Below are 18934 nucleotides of genomic sequence, written 5' to 3' on the forward strand. Positions count from 1 at the left end.
GTTTGCAGTCATATTCAACTGCCTGGGAATGGGTTCCAGTTGGAGTCTCAATAAGGATTCATTCGGGAGCTTTTTCTCTGCTTTGACCTCAATCCAAACCCGAGCATAAATCAGCCTTGATGCTTCTTCTGTGGAAGTGTCCATGTATAAAGGCCTACCTATTTTACTTGCTATCTTACTCAACCCCCTATTAGTCCAGAATTTGAGATGTAGCCCAGGGAATTTAACCCAGATCAGAATTTTGGTTAACTTGATTCTTTCCAACTCTGCTCCAAGAGTCCATTTCTGGAGCGCCACCGAAGGTGATTGGAGGTGATTCAGTTACCTTGGTGCAATCCTCATTATTTGAGAATTTAAACAAGAAGAAGCCATGATTTAAGGCAAAAAAGTTCAAAACTCCCTTTGAGCTTCCAGGAACGATAGAGAAAATTTCTTAGGGCTATGAAGTATGGTCTCTGTCCCAGGAAATATCCTACCAGGCAGTTGTTCCATTTATCTTCTACTTCATCAAAATCATCATCATCTAGGACTAGCTTTTCCTCATCTTCTTCGCCTGCAATTTCTTCAAAGTAATCTAGTGATGTGTCTTGGTTGGTCTCCTGAGAATTTGAGAATAAAGAGTTCCATAGCCCTTTGGGAGAGCCCTTTTCCTCTGTATTTTCCAATACGGTTGTCTTCGAGTGCTTCTTGATTGGAGGGAAATCTAATGCCTCTTCAGCTCCTCCCTCATTTGAGGTTGAAAACTGAGTTGGGCGAGAGTAAGTTCCCGGATTTTGAGGCAAGATTGAGCTACGCAGAGGGACAGCTGTTTGTCCCATCTTAATCTTTTGGAAGTCTACAGGAACTCCACTCAAGATTTTGAAATTTCCCGCAGCTGCTGGCATTGGGTTTAGAGGGTGACCTACACTTTGAGGAGAGCTGTCTGCATTAAATACCCCTGATGCTTTTGCACTATTTTCTCTTTGATTATTCTTTTGAGGAGAAAATGGGGGTCTTGTAACGTGCTGGGAGGATGAGATTCAATGCAAGTGTCAGCCAAGCCTTTAAAGCAGCCGTCCTTATGGGACAAGAGGGTAATCTGATTCTCCGGGGGCCTGCTGGTCAATAGACTCGATTCCATTGGCCCAATGGGTAACAAGGTGTTTGTCTTCAACCTTTCCACAGGTTCAGCTAGCAGTTTCGATGGAATGAAAGCTTCAAAGGGGGGGGGGGAGGGGGTGTTTACTAATAAATGGAATGAAAACTCCCATTTATTTAGTTGCTGAATAACAAACTTTCAGAGTGCTACGTATGTTGATATGCTTTCAGGATTTAAAAAAAAAACAATGGAGAGTGCGATTTTACGGGCACTTGAATTATTAGGCCTGATGCTATGATTTAACTGTCACTTGGAATTTCCAGTAGACATGCATATCGACACGTGTCGATACTCCTTTCGACACTTGTAAATTTGCTGCCAGATTTGTTAGAATTAATATGGGTGCGTCCAAGTGAAATACTATTTATTATTGAATATTGTGTTTAACTCTTCTTTTATCATTAACTCCACTTAACCTAAAACACTAAGCAAATATTCTTTCAATATTATATTCATTGTATCTGTCGTGCATATGTTTTGTATTCTGGCATATTATACAGAACCCTGTCGTCCGATTGACCCTGAAATTCGGGCCATAAAACCCAGGATCAATAGATTTGCAGGAAGATTTGCATGGAGGTTAAAAAAACCCAGATATGACAGCCATTTCTGTCGGTGCACTGGTGGAAAAATCAAGCATTAGTCAAGCTTCCACAGGAAATCCACGCCGATCAAAATATCGAAGCACTGGTCAGGCTTCTCTTCCCCTTTCTCTGTTTTCCCTTTCCCTTTCTAACGAGCAGAGATGGAAATTGGAAATTTTTTCCATTCCCTTCCTTTCCTTCATGTGTCGGGGACGTCATCTTTTCCGATTCCTTTCTATTCCAGGTGTCTTCCGGGTGTCCAAACACACCCATATGGATCTTGCTTTGTTACCATGGTAAAGTGAAAGAAAAAGAAAATTGCTTGGAAACACAAAAATCAGAAAAAACGAGAGGAGGAAATAACAGAGAAAAAAATAAGACGAAATTCTTTGGTAAGGTGCAAACCTCACAGCCCCTATAAGCCTTATGCACGCCAATGATAAATTACAAAAGATTCCATTAGGGTACACTGTGACGGGCCCCATCTTGTCTACTTCACTAATAACTTAAAAGGAGCACACACCAATAATGAATGTTACGGCTATTTAACTTCCTATCTGGTAAACACAAAGTTGATTTAGTAAAAGATGGTATTCGTATTCGGAGACTATTAACTTCCTATGCAATAGGGCCCGAGATTTGTAAGCAAGAGAAAGATTCTGGAGCTGCAGCAGCAACTAGGGTTAAAATATTCCTGCAACTAACAGTAGAAGGAGCTGTGTTTGAGAAATTTGCATATTATTGCTGTGGCAAAGTAGTCTTAAAGACGCCATGCTCGTGACCCTTCTCTGCAACTATCTATTTGCTCAAGAAATTTTAAAATTTCTGGAATCATCATATTTTTTTGGCCTCAATTTTTATTGTGATTTATCTGTCTATCGAGATGTTTGCATTATACTATTAATTATACAATATAACATCTCAGTATTATGCTTTGGCACGAATCTTCCTATTTCATTTGACATCCACTCCCTTTGTTTTCTTTTATAGGCCATTTTCTTGAATGTTGTTAGTGGGGTGGATTTGACAGAGACTGCAGGGGATCTTGCAATAGCAGCTGCTATTTGCAGCAGGTATTCTCTATTGTTTCCTCCATTTACAATTATCATTATATCTGAGTGTCATATCATGGTTCAGTCAACATTTTTTATTTTCTCAATTACGATTTCAATGCCAATATTACATATTTACTTTTTATGCACAGAATGATTGTATTCTTGTCTTGCATTTTGTTCTCAGTTTCTTTGAGTTTCCAATTCCTAATGATGTTGCATTTATCGGAGAGCTTGGCCTTGGCGGTGAACTTCGTACGGTATGAACAATTTACTAAATTATTGTCGTTGAGATTATTATTTGTTGCAATATGAAATAAAATTTGAGGAGTAATCCAATACGAATCATTTACACCACAAATAAATATGGTGTAAGATCTTTATTGGATGGATGGATATGGAACTCCGATCGGGACTGTCGATCATGCGGGCCTTAGTATCTTTGGCTTCTTCTGATTGGACAATGAAGCATAAGATGATCGAGAGTTTGTTCTTCTTCTTTTTAAAAAAAATAAATAAAGCATAAGTTGATCGCTATCTTGGTTCAATTCTACATAAGGAAGGAGAGATTGAAGAGGATGTTAACCATAGAATAAGAGCAGGTTGGTTGACTTGGAAGCTTGCCTCAGGAGTTCTGTGCGACCGTAAAATCCCTACCAAGTTGAAGGGAAAGTTTTATAAGAAAGCTCTGAGGCCAGCCATGCTGATTCATTTAGCTGACCCCAACTAGTTTGGGACAAAGGATTTGTTGAGTTGAGTTGAGAATGTAGACCTACGAGCTGATCAAAACTCCCTTCTTTTTAACCTTTCAAACATATTCATTTTTCTTGCCACCATTGTCCATTTGAATGCTACTACTAGGAAGGGCAATAGAGCACCACACTTTAGAGGAGATTTTCCTCCGTGCTCATTCACATGCTATGAAAGAAAGATTAAACGGAAAAAGTACCTTGGGATCCAATGTCCAAATCCTATTATCGGATTCCTAAAGAGATGTGTAAACTTTATCAAGGCTTCCTAAATGGCTAGTCAAGTTATCAATCTCATTTTTATAAAGTTTTCTCTTAAGACCTGTTTCCCAAGCATTTGACCCACCCTCCATTCTAAAAAATCATTCACTCACTCCTCCTCACTTTACTAAAATAGCATGTCCAGATAAGCATGGTACGATGGAGACTCACCTACTCATAAATCCTCCACAAACCTAGTTGCCTTCCCCTTACATCCTATTCCTAACTCTAGACTCGTAGATCAGGATAAACAAACGGACTATCATGCACTCGAGCCTTTTCCTATCGGCGGGTTCTTACACTCCCAATCCCCCTCGTTCATTCGCATATTTTTTACAATTATTTTGTCATTTTGTGCCATATAGCATCTTTCTCCTATATCTCAAAATCCATTTTCCCATAAGAGCCCTATTCCTTTGTTTGATATTGCCTATTCCAAGCCTCGCTTGATTTGCACACTCATTCCCACTTCATGATATGTTTGACTTGTTTATTTGTTTTTGCCACTTCCCATAAGAGCTCTATTCCTTAGTTTGATATTGCCTATTCCAAGCCTCGCTTGTTTTCCCCTATTTCCCACTTCATGATATGTTTGACTTGTTTATTTGTTTCTGCCACTTCCCATAAGAAGTTTCATCGAGATCCTTTTCAATAATTTGAAAGATGACATATTTTTATTGATACTATAATAATTACAATGGGGACCAGGAGTCCCACCTGACATTACATAGTATCTAATAAAACTGACCAGGGCATAACCTGAGCCAGAAAGGCTAAACCAAAAACTAGGCCCTTTCTTTCTGAATCATATCGTATGCAATTCTTACACTCCAATAAAAAAGAAACTTTCCTCGACCGTGCCAAGCCAAATGCCCTGTAGTACTATTGCTGGTATCTTAAATAGATACATTAATACAAAAGTAGATTGGCCAAAGCTGCCTTGATTATTGTTGATTTTTCCTCCGATGGGTATCTTTTCTTCCAAGCGCCCAACTTTCTTTCCATCTTTTAAACTACTGGATCCCAAAGAGAGGGTGCTAGTATTCCCAACCCTAAAGGAAGCCCATGATAAGTTAAAGAATACTTTTCTACAATCCCATAAGAGAAGCAAGATTTTCTACTTCATCTTCTACTCCTCTCCACCATCAAATTCTTTCCAAGATTAATTTTGAAACTCGATACCACCGCAAACTACCTAAACACCTTTCATAAATATATTAGCTCCTCCTTTTCTTTGTTTATGAAAATTAAGACATCATCCACAAATGGGAGGTGAGAATGTTATTGGGGCCCACATTGGAATCATGTAGCTGCAGGGTTACTCGTGTGGGATGACTCGTCCCCATGTTGTAATCTGGTTACATTATTAATAAATTTGTTATTTTCATAAAAAAATCAACAAATGAGAGGGTGCGCTATTGTGGGTGAGTTTGAACTGAGTTTGTATGTTTGAATTCTCCAACGACCAAAACCCTCTTCTAAAAACTGAGGGCCTCCACTAATATGATGAATACATATGGAGAGAAGGGGCCTCCTTGGTATATTCTTCTAGAGCTATCAAAGAAGCCAGCCGGTGATCTATTATGTAGAATTGAGAAGCTTTCCGATGAGATAGAAGCTTGTCTATTTCTTCCATTTTTCTCGAAAATCCATCTCTCGCACAAACTCAACAAATTCCCATTCCACATGGTCAAATGCTTTTTTCATGTCGATTTTGCAATTTTACGCAGTCTACCTTCCCTTTTTTCCTCAGTCAATGCATTTACTATTAGCATTCCATCGAGAATTTCCTTCGAAGTAATCTCATCCATAACTTCTTTAGGTCTTCTTACAAGCACCTCGCTAGAATATTGTATGCAAAATGTACCCAACTTATGGGTTAAAAATCTTCTCTCTATTTCTGCTTCTTTTTTTTAGGAATAAGTTTAATGAAAGTTGGGTTAATTTCTTTCCCCATTCTCCCTCTTATGACGCCTTAAAAAGGCCCATAAGATTCCCTTCTATCTTACCCAAAAAAATTGATAAAAAACCATTTGGAACCCATTCGGACCGGGGTGCATTATCATTCTTCATGCTTAAAATTGGCTTTTTAACTCTATTTGGCTTCTATTTTTCTTATATTTGGGGTTGGTATTGACCATCCAACTTACAGAGGTTATCTCTTCTCTTTTCGCAAAGGTCACAAGAATGGACAAGAGGGTCAATGCAGTAGCCAAGCTGGGATATAAGAAGTGTGTCATTCCGAAAAAAGCTGAGAAATCTCTCGCAAGCATTGATTTAGGGGAGATGGTGGTTGTAGGCTGCAAGGATCTGAAAGAAGTTATCCACAGAGTGTTTCTTCCAAAGTGAAATGTGCATTGTATTATTTTGCCTCTGGGCTTCTGTATTGGCAAACATTTGTGTTCTATATATATATTCTTCTTTAACAAAGCATGTGGTTTTTTGGGTTGTGTTTTAAGGAAATGCCTTTGTCTATCTTACATATGTTATCTTTCATTTCCGCCAAGTTTTTGGAAATTTCTGTTTTATGTTGGGCTTGGCATGAATGAAACATTTGGTGATCAGGGGCATTGATTTTTTGCCAATTTATTCTTGAATTTTACCAGATTTTCGCACGTTTTGTGCTCGAGTTCTTTTATCCATGAATTTGCCAGCAATTGATTAGATTGATATCCTGAATCTGCATCCTGAAACTGGATCGGCACGTACAGTCTAAAGCTCAATGAAGCTGAATGTTTCAACGCCATCTACCTGAGTCGAGAGAGTGGATATCTTAGAGGGTTTCTTCAAATTCATAGTTCTGTTTGGATGCATATGTAGTGATGGGGTAAGTAGAAATCCTGGAGGAGACAGTTATTGAAAAACCCATGAACGGTTAAGATAGTCCAATTGATAATCAGGCATTGGACCACCCAAATGGCTTACCAAATTGACTGCCCCAACCTCCATAGAGGTGTGCCATGCTATATTGGAGCATAGCTTCTCTCTTTGGCAAATATTGGTAAGCCCAAAGGTGGAAAGCATTGTAAAGAAAAGGAACTTCTTAGTGGCCAAACCTCTTGATTTTAAGTAATCGATATTATAAGAAGTTTCTGATAAATAAGTGCATATTAACTTTCTTGCAGGCCAATTGACATGATATTAGTATGATCAATGTCACACAAAAGCTTCATATACACTGTAGTCTGAAAAATGATTTGTATACGTATGTCTAAAATTCTAAAATACTCGCCATTAGATTCTAAAATCTAAAAAACAACCCTACTTTTTTAGTTTCTGTAACCCATTTTAAAGGCAATTTTGGGAGAGCAATTTCCCTTTAGATAATTTATATTGGGAAATGATATCCGCACAACCATGACTTCATAGTTGCACAAATACAGCTTGTCTTTTCCTTTTTAATTGGTTTGTAAGAGCTTTTTGTCAACTGTAAGAAGCCTTGACAGCTCTTTAAATAATAAGACAAGATGGGTTTGTGCAATTATCTGTTCAATTGATTTGGAGGCACTTGATTGAAAAATCATGACCGTCAGATCTAGGAAAAAAATACAATCCAAAGGATCAAAACGGACTAAAGAAAATTGTTGACAAAGGCAATAACTTTTCTAATAAATGATGCTTTGATCAACCTCATTTCTATACATATAATATAAATATAAATGTAATAAAAACATAGTACATCCTCACTGAACCCAGGATAAGGTAACTGTAACTGAGGCAAGCAATACAAATCCACTGTAAAAATACATCAAAATCGACTTACAACTCAAAGGGTGCAGCTGCTGAAAAAAAAAAAATGAGCTAATTTCATCACTGATTCATCCAATATACTATGGTCACCCAACAACAATGTGGGTCTCCTCCTTTTCATCCACCTCCTTATTATTCATCTCATACTCATCACACAACAATGGCGTCGGTGCTCCCGTCGTCTTATCTTCCTCCACGTCTTTGTAGTTCAGAAAGCTTGACTGGTTTGTTGATGCTAGAAGCCTTGCCCACATCCTGTCTGTTATCACTACCTTGTTCTGTGTCTCCGTTATTCGCTGCACACCAAATGATACAAGTGTAAATTTCGGAAATTTTGGTGGAAATCTTGTAAAAAGGAAATGGAATTTCGGCAAAATTATGTTAAAAAAACAAAAGATTCCACACGAATTTCGTTTCGGTCTCGGCAGAAATCCAAAATTTCGGCTGAAATATTTCTTGAAAACCATGATTGTGACACAGTTTGGATAACGTAATTCACCTTAATTTTGACTCAAGTAGTAGTTTTGGACACGCAATCGGTTCTCAATTTCCAAAACAAACAGGGCCTTACGAATAAGGTCTATATTTTGTGCTCTAAATCCGGGCATTTTGGAAGATTGTCGTGAAGGAGAGGATGCAGTCAAGAATCCCGTGATGGGGATTGGGGAACCTACTAGACATAAAGAGGTTTCACTCTTACCAAACCTGAACCTACACTATTCATCAATTTGCCTTTTTTTAGTAGGATACAGTTGGGAGTAGGTACATAAATCATGTGATTATTTTAAAGAGCAGATAATCCTACTTCAATTAGCAACTATACTGCTGATGATGTTTAAGAAAGGGCACCAGTATAAACACCCTTAAAATTAGAATCCCAAAATTCTCTGTTTGTCTTGTATGTAAAAAATGTACAAATCAAATAATAAAAACTAATACGGCCGGAAATGCCTAAATTTATGGGTGTCAATAGAGAATCCCTTATGTTCTGTTTCTTTCGACGTAAAAATGGACGTAAAATTTGTCTTATGTTGTAAAAATGAACATAAAATGAATTTTACGTCGTAAGAAATGGAGCCTTAAGAAAAAAAGCGATAGATTTGAAGATTTACTTAAATATATAAAAGGCCAAGAAATCAACAGAAAAACCGCCTGCTAGTGGAAAATCAGTATGCTTTTAGATTTCTATTCTAATCTGGCTTATGATCTTTTGTAGGCAAATTACTGAAACATTCTGTCTCGACTGATCGATGGAAAACAAACCCTTGACCTTTTTAATAAAAATAATATCATATCCAGTTACCAAACCGCCTCTTTATAGAAACAGACTTTTTTTTTTTTTTGAATTAGATAAACATAATTAGGTCTATATTAATCAACAAAATCAAGGTTGTTTCTGAGTCTTATCATAAATTTAAAGTTCATGGTGATTTTCATTCTATTTTTGAAGAAATACCAGCAGAGGATCTACAATGTTAACCTCAAGGTACCACTTATATAACTGTATCCATATTTATGGCTTATCACGGATAAGATATGAAAAAGAAAAGATTTTTAAGGTCATGGAACTTACATAGAAGGGTATATAAGCATGCCTTCCATTAACAGGGCCCACAGTGAAGCCTGTGAATCCTGCCATTGCACCATGAAGAGCACTATGAGCAAGGAGCGTGCAGTACACATTGTCAGAAGCATTGGCCGGAACAGCACGAATCATGTAAGTAGGATCTGCAATATAGGCAGGTAATATGGATCAGATCAGTTCCTTAATTTTGGATTAAATCTCCATTTGAAAAAAAATAAAAATTAAACCTATGGGTATAATACAGACCTATATATTTGAGATTTATCACCATCTTCCGCCTGTTTGTGAAATGATCCTACACAAAACCAGAAAGAGCCTGTGAATTTATAATTTATCTGGCAGGTTATGATGGCCATCAGTTTGTGATCTTGTGGGTGTGCATAGTGCATACAGCATTTAGTTGGTGCATAGACCATACACACTTTATCAAATCAATGTTAAAGAAAAGATCCTTGAGAGGTTGATGAAAATAATTTGGATTCAGAATTTACCTTTATCTTCTGAGACAGCCACAGTCCAACATCAAGAAGTTGCTTGTTTCCTGAAGCATCTTTCTGGTCCATTGACCGTAGGCTTTCAGCCATAAGATCCTGTCCTGCACCTTCGGCCAAAACAATAACCATGTGCCCATTCTCTTTAAGTCGCTTTTCTACATATTCTAAAAGTCCACCCTTCCCTTCCAGATAAAAGGGTGACTCAGGAATCAAGCAACAGTCCTAAGGATCACAGAATAAAATTTGTCAGCATATTGAATCAACAATTTACAATTAGCTGAAGTTTTTCAACTAAAATATTTAAATGAAAAATTATATACACAAAACTATCCGGGAAAAGGGCAGTGATACATACCACATCTCTGCTGGCAAGAGTAGCATACATCGCAATGAACCCTGCACCAATAAATCTTATTAGAATATATGGAAAAGGTAGCACAGGAAACGATACCCTTACCACGGAAATTCAGAATTCTAAGCTCATTTCACACCAGATGGAGTCTAGAATGAAATTGGACAACAATTCAGAAGTGTGTACGAATATTAATGCTATGTGAAACACAAATTTGAGAAGAAATTTTGAAAAGAATATTTTCTCCAAAATCTAAATGCAATCTTAAGCCAAAAGTTTAGAATCATAGGAGGGTATTAAATTGATAATTAAAACTTACCACTGTAGCGACCCATTAGCTTCACAACACCAACACCATTCTCACCACTTTCAGCCTCAACATGTGCAGCATTAATAGCTCGTTGAGCCTCTTCCACAGCAGTATCAAAACCAAAGGACTTGTCAATAACCTAAACCAAGAGAAAGGAGGGTAAGATGGGATGGATGTGATAGTTGATTAGCGGTTAGACCATACGAGAGAAAGTAACAAAATCGACAAAATTTTGCAAGGGATGTACCGCAATGTCATTATCAATGGTCTTAGGAATTCCAACAACTACTACTTTGAGTCCACGCCTTTCAATTTCCTGTATGATGGAAGATGAGAAGTCCCGGTATAAAACAAAATTCAATGGCTACCATTTCTGTCTATGTCAGCTCATGAAAACATCACAATTTGCAAAGATATTCTAGAAGTTAATCTAATGGGTGATGATATTTCACTCCCCCCCCCACCCCCCTCTGCAGTAGGCATATGCCCCCCTTATAACGTGATTTGACGTCAAAAAGCGTTAAAGTTGCCCACTGTTCACATCAAATCACGTTATAAGGGGTGCGCATACGTGCTGCGGGGGTGGGTGAAAATATCATCTCCCCAATCTAATGTGTCCCAAATTCGAAACTGCAGCAAATTATTCTGCCTATCCGCAGTATTTCTCTCGACTAATAGTATAAGCAATAGAACATTGCATATTTCATTTTCTCAGTTATAATTACCTCAAAAATCACAGATGCCCCCTTTTGGGTTCCATCCCCTCCAATTATGTAGACCTGGAAGACATAAAGGTATCAGCCTAAAAACTCAAATTTCTGAACCCATGTAGGAGTGAACAGCTAGTTATAAAAATGAATATTAAGCACATATAACCTACAAACTGAACAAAAGATAGTTAAAAATAACTCTAGTCATTGATTTGAGAAAACCATAATACATTCTTCTTCCGTACATACCTGATTAATACCCCGATCCTGAATGCTATCAACTATCTTTGAGGTGTCATGGCCTCCTCTTGAAGTGCCAAGAATGGTGCCACCACGTTTGTGGATATCATTGACAACCTTGGGTGTCAAAGGAATGGTATTGCGAGCATAGAAACCCCGATATCCACCCTATAAATGCCACTACCATCATCAGTCCAAGGCACTACAACATTATGCATAACAAAATTTCAAAACTTGAACCTCAAGAACATGCAGCGGATAACACCAAAAACACTCAAATGTACGAAATTATCTTCGGTTGATGGCACCAAAACATGCAATACGATATTCTAAAATAATATTATAGAGGTCCTCATGGATTAAATGAAAATAACAAAAAAATAAAATAAAAAAACACATGCCAGTCCTACACAACAAGGAATTTGGATTGTCTTGTGATGTTCGTTCAGAAGTACAGTACAGAGAGCCCAATGTTCAAAATCAAATTTGAAATGCATAACAGTATGATAGTGAAAGACTAATTACTTCAAAATGAAAGCATTAGGAACAGATAAGTACCGAAGTACAACTCTGATGACAGGCAAAAAGGATCAAAAGTCATCATAGGTTGGAGACAGTTCTAAAAGCAGTTTACTTCTCTAGGGGTGCAGATGAGGAAATTTGAAAAAGGATGACTAGCAAAGTGATACTTATTCCAACTAAACTGCATCAATAATTATGAATATGAGAAGCCTAATAATGTAATATCTCACCTCTATCCCAAGGATTTTGCTTACTCCATACATGTGATACAATCCACATACTAGCTCCCTGATAACTGTGTTAAGCCCAGGGCACAGCCCACCACATGTTACAATGCATGCATGCACTTCATCCGACTCAAAATACACCTGAGTAATATACAAGAACAACAGTAAGTAATGTCTAAATGGTACTCAATCATTCCAAATTGTATGCATGTGGGCTATAGTATCACCTTCTGACGGGGCCCAGCACGCCGAAAATGCGTCCCTCTTGGGCTATTCTTATGCACAACAATCTACAAAATGAGAAAACAATAAATAAATAAATCTATATAGTGAACATCATTGGTAGCAACAAGGTTTCAAATGATGATATGACAAATACATGTGAAATAAATTTTTTAGGCACATGTGAATCATCAAGACTTGAACACAGAGAAAACATAAATTCAGAACCTAAATCCATAAAGATATTAAGAAAATGACAACTGATATGCATAATCATAAGTGACCAACCTTTTGAGCAACAGAATCATCCATGTTAACGAAATACTGCCTGTCAAAACAGAAAATTATTCCTATGAATCATCCATATAATTGAGAATAATACGCAATCTACTAGTCAACCCAAGAAAGCAACAAAAACCAGCTCAGAGTAAAGATAAAACAAATGAACTTACTTGACAACTGAATACGCTGGATTGACATGCAAAGGATTTGTATAGGTCTGCCAAAAAAAAAAAAATATGCTCAAGTCCCTCAGATAGAATTTCTCCCCTCCCACAGAAAATATTAAAAGAAAATAACAGATTCACTCTTTCAAACATTCAGAAGACACGGAAAGGAAAACTAGTCCTCCCAATGTCGCCATTAAAAAAAAAAGGTCCTAATGTTGTAGTCATACACAAAACACAAAACACAAACACCAGAAATACTGAAGAAGAACAGTGTGCATCAATTTATTTATTCTTTGAACATAAAGAACAGGGTGCATCAGCTTATCAACACCAGTTGGAATTAAAGAGCTATGCACTGTTTTCTTTTTTCTTTTTAACTTTTTCAATTGGTCAAAAAACTGAAAAGGAGAAGACTCATCAGAAAAATTTCACCAATGTCTCTTCCAAAGTCCCTGGAAAAGAAAACCTTGCTTAGTTTCAACAGAAATTAAAAAGCCGAGGGACACGAATTAAACCAATGAAAACCAAAAACCCAAAGAAGAAAGTTGAAATGCAGCTGATATATCACAACTTACTAATTAATATAACTACATCCATTAAACGGCAGGTTAGTAACCGCATGGCATGGTTTTAAATTTCAACCAAAACCGATATGAACTGACCAAAATGTTTCTGCTTCCATCCTCACAGAAACTGAAATGACTGAATGCATAAATCAAAATTGTAAGTGTAATCGCGGTACACTATATCTGAATGTATGACATAAATATATTTATATGAATTTTATGCAAGATATGGTTCATGTATTACGTATAAATATTTTTATGAATTACATATAAAATTTGGTACGTACTAAATTAGTAGACAAGCGCGACATTGCATGTTACTAGGTGTTTGATGTTTCTAAACCAATATGGATGGTTGTCTTGCCTATGTTATGGTTTCTAAGCGTGTATCTATGCTTACTCTAGCATCTTCCAAAGTTTCATCTTTAAATTCTATCATTTGCATATTTTCCGTTTGTTTCCGTGATATTACAGATTTCCATCGAAATTTCCAAATGAAACCGAGACGTTTTCCGTATCTGGGGCGACCAAAACCACAACCGAAATTTAAAGCCTTATCATATGGCTCAAAAGAATCAGTACATGCTTACAAGAAATCTGGCTTGACAGATTTTGGGGATTGCAATAACATGACTTAAAAATCTAGCATTAGATGGTGGAGGCTTCAAGTGCTACAGTGTTTCTGATAGGTCCAGGGAAACCTTTGACCGAATAAAATATAAAATATCATGAATACAAAAAATCTTTTAACCCAGTTTAGAAGCATTGGTGTGGGGACCTCATACAATTAGAAATGCCCAATAAACAATATCCAATACAAGATAAAATCCAATCCTTTTAAAACAGGGATGTTATCTAGGTAATGAAAAATACAAAAAATAAAAATTAAATAAAAAAATAAAGTTGTGATTCCTGCCCTGCAAAAGCTCCATTTGACTTCAAATTCAATAAAAAATAAATAAAAAAATAAAGTTGTGATTCATCTCAAAAAAAAAAAAAAACAATAAAAAGCACATTAACCTTATCAAACAAAAATCAATTCATTTCATGAAAACAAAGAATTAAACTATCTGCTCCTCAAAAATCCATTACTCAATAAATTCTAAAACATACGAAGAATCTAGCCGTATAAATGATTTAAAAAGCAAAAACAAACTTTAAACGCTCAACAGAATAAGCAGAGAATTACGCTGCAAGTAAATCAAGATAAATAAAATAAAATAAAGGGATATTAACCCTCTATGATTTGCTAAGATTAGTTCTCTAATCTTAGCAACAAATCCTTCTCCAAAATCCTAAATCAACGAAAAAACTAAAACAAGATAGCAAGAAAATCATCCTAAACGAACTTAAAGCCACAAAAAATCCATTAAAAAAAACAAGATGATACAGAAAATTCCAAATTTAGTCTGAAGCTTCAAGTCATTTCAAAATTCAAATCCGAGGAACGAATCATTCCTCAAAATTCTAAATCAACTAAAAAGAAAACAAAAAATCAAGAAAATCACTCAATTTGAGGCAGAATTACAGAAATAAGATGAAAATAAACAAACTTACATTCAGATCGGGAATGTAATCAGTCAAGTGAGGAACATCCTCAAGAAAATATCCAGCATCACCGTTGATGATCTTTTTGTTAGTTTTTCCATTAGATCCCATAGCTTTAGCAGTTCTGAACTTCAAATCTAATGATTTTACAGGAAGAGGAACTAGAAAGTGATTTATATTCGAATCGGAATTCAAATCAGTGAGAGATTTCATTCAATGAAAAGATCGTGGGATTTGTCAAAAGAGAATGAGATTTGTGATAAAATTTTGGAGTAGAATGAAAAAGAGGAGACAAGTTTATAGAAAGAAGGAGAGAAGACTGTGGAAGAGAAAGAGAGAGGTTTTTAGGGTTTTCAAAACCAGAGGCGGTTTTGATTTTCCTGGTTTTTGACATGTCGTTGATGGAGAAAGAAGAAGAAAGGAAAAGAAGAGAGAGCTTCCTATTACAAGGAGTCATCGAATAAAAAATTGGAAGTGGTTTAAGAATGCCCTTAGTTTAGGATGAAATTACTAAATCACCATTGAGTTTATGTTTCTGTTAATCGTTTCTGGAATTAGTGATGCCCTTGTCTTTACTGAAAACTACTAAAGTGCCACTGGATTTCCAAAGCTTTCGTGCGTGAAGATGTTTATTAGTAAAGTACTCTTCTTGGACCTACACTCTTTAATATGAATCGAGTCTTTCTGCGAGTTCTAGAAGAACCCCGGTCCAATACTCGTCTATGACGTGGCGTACATTTATCATGACAAGTGTCATGAGCATGGTTTTAAATTTAGACCGAAATTCGAAATTTCTGGTCCCAGGCTAGACCGAAACCTTACAAAAATTTGACTGAGATTTCGGTTTTCCCAAAATGTTGTCCGAAGTTTAAGGAATTTCACCTGAAAATCTCAATTTCTTTCATTATTTAATATTTTTCCAAAATTTTGATAATTTCGGCCTAAATTTTGTATAAGATGAAATATTATTTTAATTTCGGTTTCGATGAGGACAGAAACGCATTCGGAAACCTAAATGTGAAACCATGGTCATGACTAGTCATAGCCTGGTGAAATTGTGAATATGAGTTAGAGAAAGATTTGAGGGTAAACTTGGTCATTTACCTTTTGGGAGTGATTTTGTGAATTGTATACAGAGATGATATTTTCAGCCACTTGTTTTGAACTTCTGGTTTCCACCCATTATAAAATGGTAGTTCATTAAGAAAGTGGGCCATTTTCTTTGTGTTACTAGAAAGGTTGAAATAAAATTCAAAGAGAAACTGAGGAATGATATAGGCGACTTTCGTGGAGGAAAAGAACATGGAAAGAATGAAATCAGGAACGTGTCCCGATTTTTCTTCCTTTATATTGTAACCATGCAAGAAAAACATGTCGGATTGAAAACATTTTCTTGAGAAATTTTTTTCTTTCCTTGATTTTAGACGGAAATGATATAGTTAGGGCTGTGATAAATCGACCCCCATATATCTTAAAGGGAAATGTTATCAGCACTACTGTGTTTTGATGATCACACTCCTCACTTTATTAAAAGTAGCGTATGCCCTCACCATAGGATGATCCAAACCGTCCATGGGATGGGCCTCAGCCTAAATGGGTTGTGCCCCAAAAATCATTTCCATAGGTTGATCCTAACCCTCTGATCTGTAGAAGAACTGGATATTATGGAAACCTTATAAATCGGAGGGCTAGGATCATCTTATGTAAATGATTTTTGAGGCACAACCTATTTATGTTGTGTTCCATTACATGGACGGTTTGGATCATCCTATGGTGCGGGCCATACGGTACTTTTAATAAAGTGAGGAGTGTGATCATCAAAATACAATAGTGCTGATAACATTTTCCATCTTAAATCAACCACCGTAATGGGCATTGCTCTGATAGAGAGAGGGAGAGGAGAGAGAAAGAGACATGGGGGTTGATTTAAGAGATTAGGGGGGCGATTTATAACTCCCCAATTATTGTTAATTTAGATGAATGTCTACATAAAATGAAGGTCCATTTGAATAAAAATTGAATACGATTGGAGGGCCATCTTTTTGTCTAACAAAAAATGATAATAAATCTTTATATGCTTTGTTCTTGCAACCTTAAAAACTCGAGTTGGGTTGGGTAGGATTTGAGTTGGAAAAAAGGGTTCCTCGGGTCGGATCGAGTTGAACCTCGTCGGATTGGAAATCGGGTTGGGTTCGGGTTCGTTGGAAAAAAGGGTTGCTCGGGTCGGGTTTAAGCCGACCTGTGTTGCAACCCTAATTGCCATCCAAGACTAGATAGGTGGAGAATTTTGTGGTAGATTGCTTTAATTGGACAAATAACCTAGTCAACATCGAGAAGGCACATAACACTATTGGATTGGTAGATTGCCTTATAATTGGACAAATAACCTAGTCAACATCGGAGAAGGCATATAACACTATTGGATTCTTTGATGGAAAACGGACCAGAAGAGTAAGTGTGCTGGGATGTACCTAGTCAACATCGGAGAAGATCACCGACGTGTATGAGAAATAAGATTGTCCCAAAGGAGTGGGACATGCAAAATAATAAGGCATCAGCCATATTACAAAGAAAGCCCATACATGTTAAAGTATAAAAGATTAAATAACGCCATCTCCATCAGCTTAAGCTTTTGGAGTAGCTGGTAGTTTCACATGGTATTAGAACCAAAGGTCCAGAGTTCAAACCTTCTCGATAGCAAAAATCCACATGCAATGGCGAAACCCAAAAGAGAGGTCACATGCCACGTGTAGGACAACCCTAGAGATTGGGGGCCACACACGTGACGGGGAGTGTGAAAGTATAAAAGATTCAATAACGCTCCATCAACTTAAGCTTTTGTCCATGGTCCCACGCTCCAAAAAGTCCATTTATTTTCATGGGATTTGCAAGGCAATTTCGTGGAAAGCCATTTCCTGGCTCACTTTTGCAGGAGAGAACATCCCCACATGCTCACTTTTTAGTAAATTTTGTCTTATGCATTTAATCCATCTGAGGTGGCTATTCTCTACTGCAAAATTGAGCTGTGAACTGGCTTTTTGTGAAACTGTCTAGCAAATCCCTATTTTCAAATAACAAAAATAAGTGACTCCCACATTTGGGGGAGAATCATACGTGTACTTATTTTTTAGGGATTTACTAGGCAATTTTGCAAAAAAACATAGAGAACTCATATCCCGAAGATAGATAACTTATGCCCAACCGGGATAGATTTTATCCTGACAAACAATAGATAACTTATATCCGAAGATATCTTATCCAGCTTAAAGACAGCCGAACTTGTGATGACCAGTAAGATTTATAGACTCAATCACTGTAAACGTGGCAGACTTTAACGCTTTTTTAACGTTAATTAATTCACTTTACAGTGGTGCGAATTATCCTAAAGTGGGTGCGAATTTATCATTGCCCATTAAAATAATGACAATAAGTGAAATTAAGCTGTAGACTTACTCAGCTGATGAAAAGTGTAAAAGCAGGGTAGAAAAGTAAAAAGGAGCGAATGGTTGGGCATTTTGATAATAATAAAGCATAAAGTAGCAGAGGGCATGTGACTCACGACCATCAACCCGAACCTTTTAGACTTTCTAGAAAGATTATTTTAATATCACTGATTTTTCTATCATTTTGAATGGACCCTTTTTATTTGGACACCTTTACTTTCTTCTTTTCAATTTCTCTAGAAGAATCGGTGTGATCCCAATAGGGGGGTGTATATTCCAAAACAGGGGCGTAAATATCATGTCCATAATTTTTCTATTCCCTCAGCAGTCACCACTAGCAGCCGCGGAAAAGGAAGGAAAACATTTAACCTTTTCCATCAAACTCCAATTTGACCCCTCGTTCGGTTGCTGTCACAGTGCCAGGGTGGAATCCGTAGCCTTCCTGTTGGGCCACATGGCAGGTATATTCTTGCATCTCCTTTTTGTATATCGTATGTATAAAATAGTAGTCATAAAAAGAGAAGAGGATTAGTCAAACTAAAGACCAAGAGCGAGTTTTTTGACGATGCAGGGCAGTGGAAATAGGAGTTACTTTTCTTGACTTTTCCCTCCAAGAGAACAGTTTATTTGATTAGTGTTTTTTCTTTTCTTTTTCTTCTCCTCACACACTTCCGACGGTTTCCATCCCAAGGATCACAACTGAATGGAGCCTTTGTCTTTTTAGTAATAGGA

General features: G+C 36.9%; 2 protein-coding genes across 3 annotated transcripts in view; one reads left to right on the forward strand and one right to left on the reverse strand.

Annotated features, from left to right (window-relative positions):
• Positions 1-6389, forward strand: part of LOC143851759 (DNA repair protein RadA-like protein) — a 51614-nt gene extending 45225 nt beyond the window's left edge. For both annotated transcript variants that reach the window (XM_077361249.1, XM_077361261.1), the window contains 3 exons: positions 2713-2795; positions 2962-3034; positions 5963-6389. In XM_077361249.1, the coding sequence (XP_077217364.1) occupies positions 2713-2795; positions 2962-3034; positions 5963-6133 (327 nt within the window). In that variant the 3' untranslated portion in view covers positions 6134-6389. The remainder of the gene's footprint in view (positions 1-2712; positions 2796-2961; positions 3035-5962) is intronic.
• Positions 6390-7365: 976 nt separating this feature from the next.
• LOC143851782 (ATP-dependent 6-phosphofructokinase 3-like) lies at positions 7366-15185 on the reverse strand. The gene is made up of 14 exons (XM_077361267.1): positions 14769-15185; positions 12649-12695; positions 12485-12524; positions 12202-12264; positions 11978-12115; positions 11235-11393; positions 11001-11054; positions 10523-10591; positions 10285-10414; positions 9969-10009; positions 9611-9835; positions 9366-9414; positions 9108-9262; positions 7366-7830 (listed from the first exon to the last, which is right to left on the reverse strand). Exons 1-14 carry the CDS (start codon positions 14970-14972, stop codon positions 7621-7623), a joined length of 1584 nt encoding a protein of 527 aa, XP_077217382.1. The 5' UTR covers positions 14973-15185; the 3' UTR covers positions 7366-7620.
• Between the last annotated feature and the right edge of the window lie 3749 nt (positions 15186-18934).

The sequence above is a fragment of the Tasmannia lanceolata genome, unplaced genomic scaffold (genome assembly GCF_043159265.1).
Source record: "Tasmannia lanceolata isolate RefF3 unplaced genomic scaffold, GAP_Taslan_0.1 ptg000003l, whole genome shotgun sequence".
Classification (NCBI taxonomy): Eukaryota; Viridiplantae; Streptophyta; class Magnoliopsida; order Canellales; family Winteraceae; genus Tasmannia; species Tasmannia lanceolata.

Bases quoted from the DNA above. Each gene is read 5' to 3' on its own strand.
- LOC143851782 (XM_077361267.1), bottom strand. From the start codon at position 14,972: ATGAAATCTCTCACTGATTTGAATTCCGATTCGAATATAAATCACTTT. The intron at 9,836-9,968 runs GTATGTATCACT...TGTGATCCTTAG, and splicing joins CTCTTGCCAGCAGAGATGTG to GACTGTTGCTTGATTCCTGA. The intron at 9,415-9,610 runs GTAAATTCTGAA...GGTTTTGTGTAG, and splicing joins GGCTGTCTCAGAAGATAAAG to GATCATTTCACAAACAGGCG.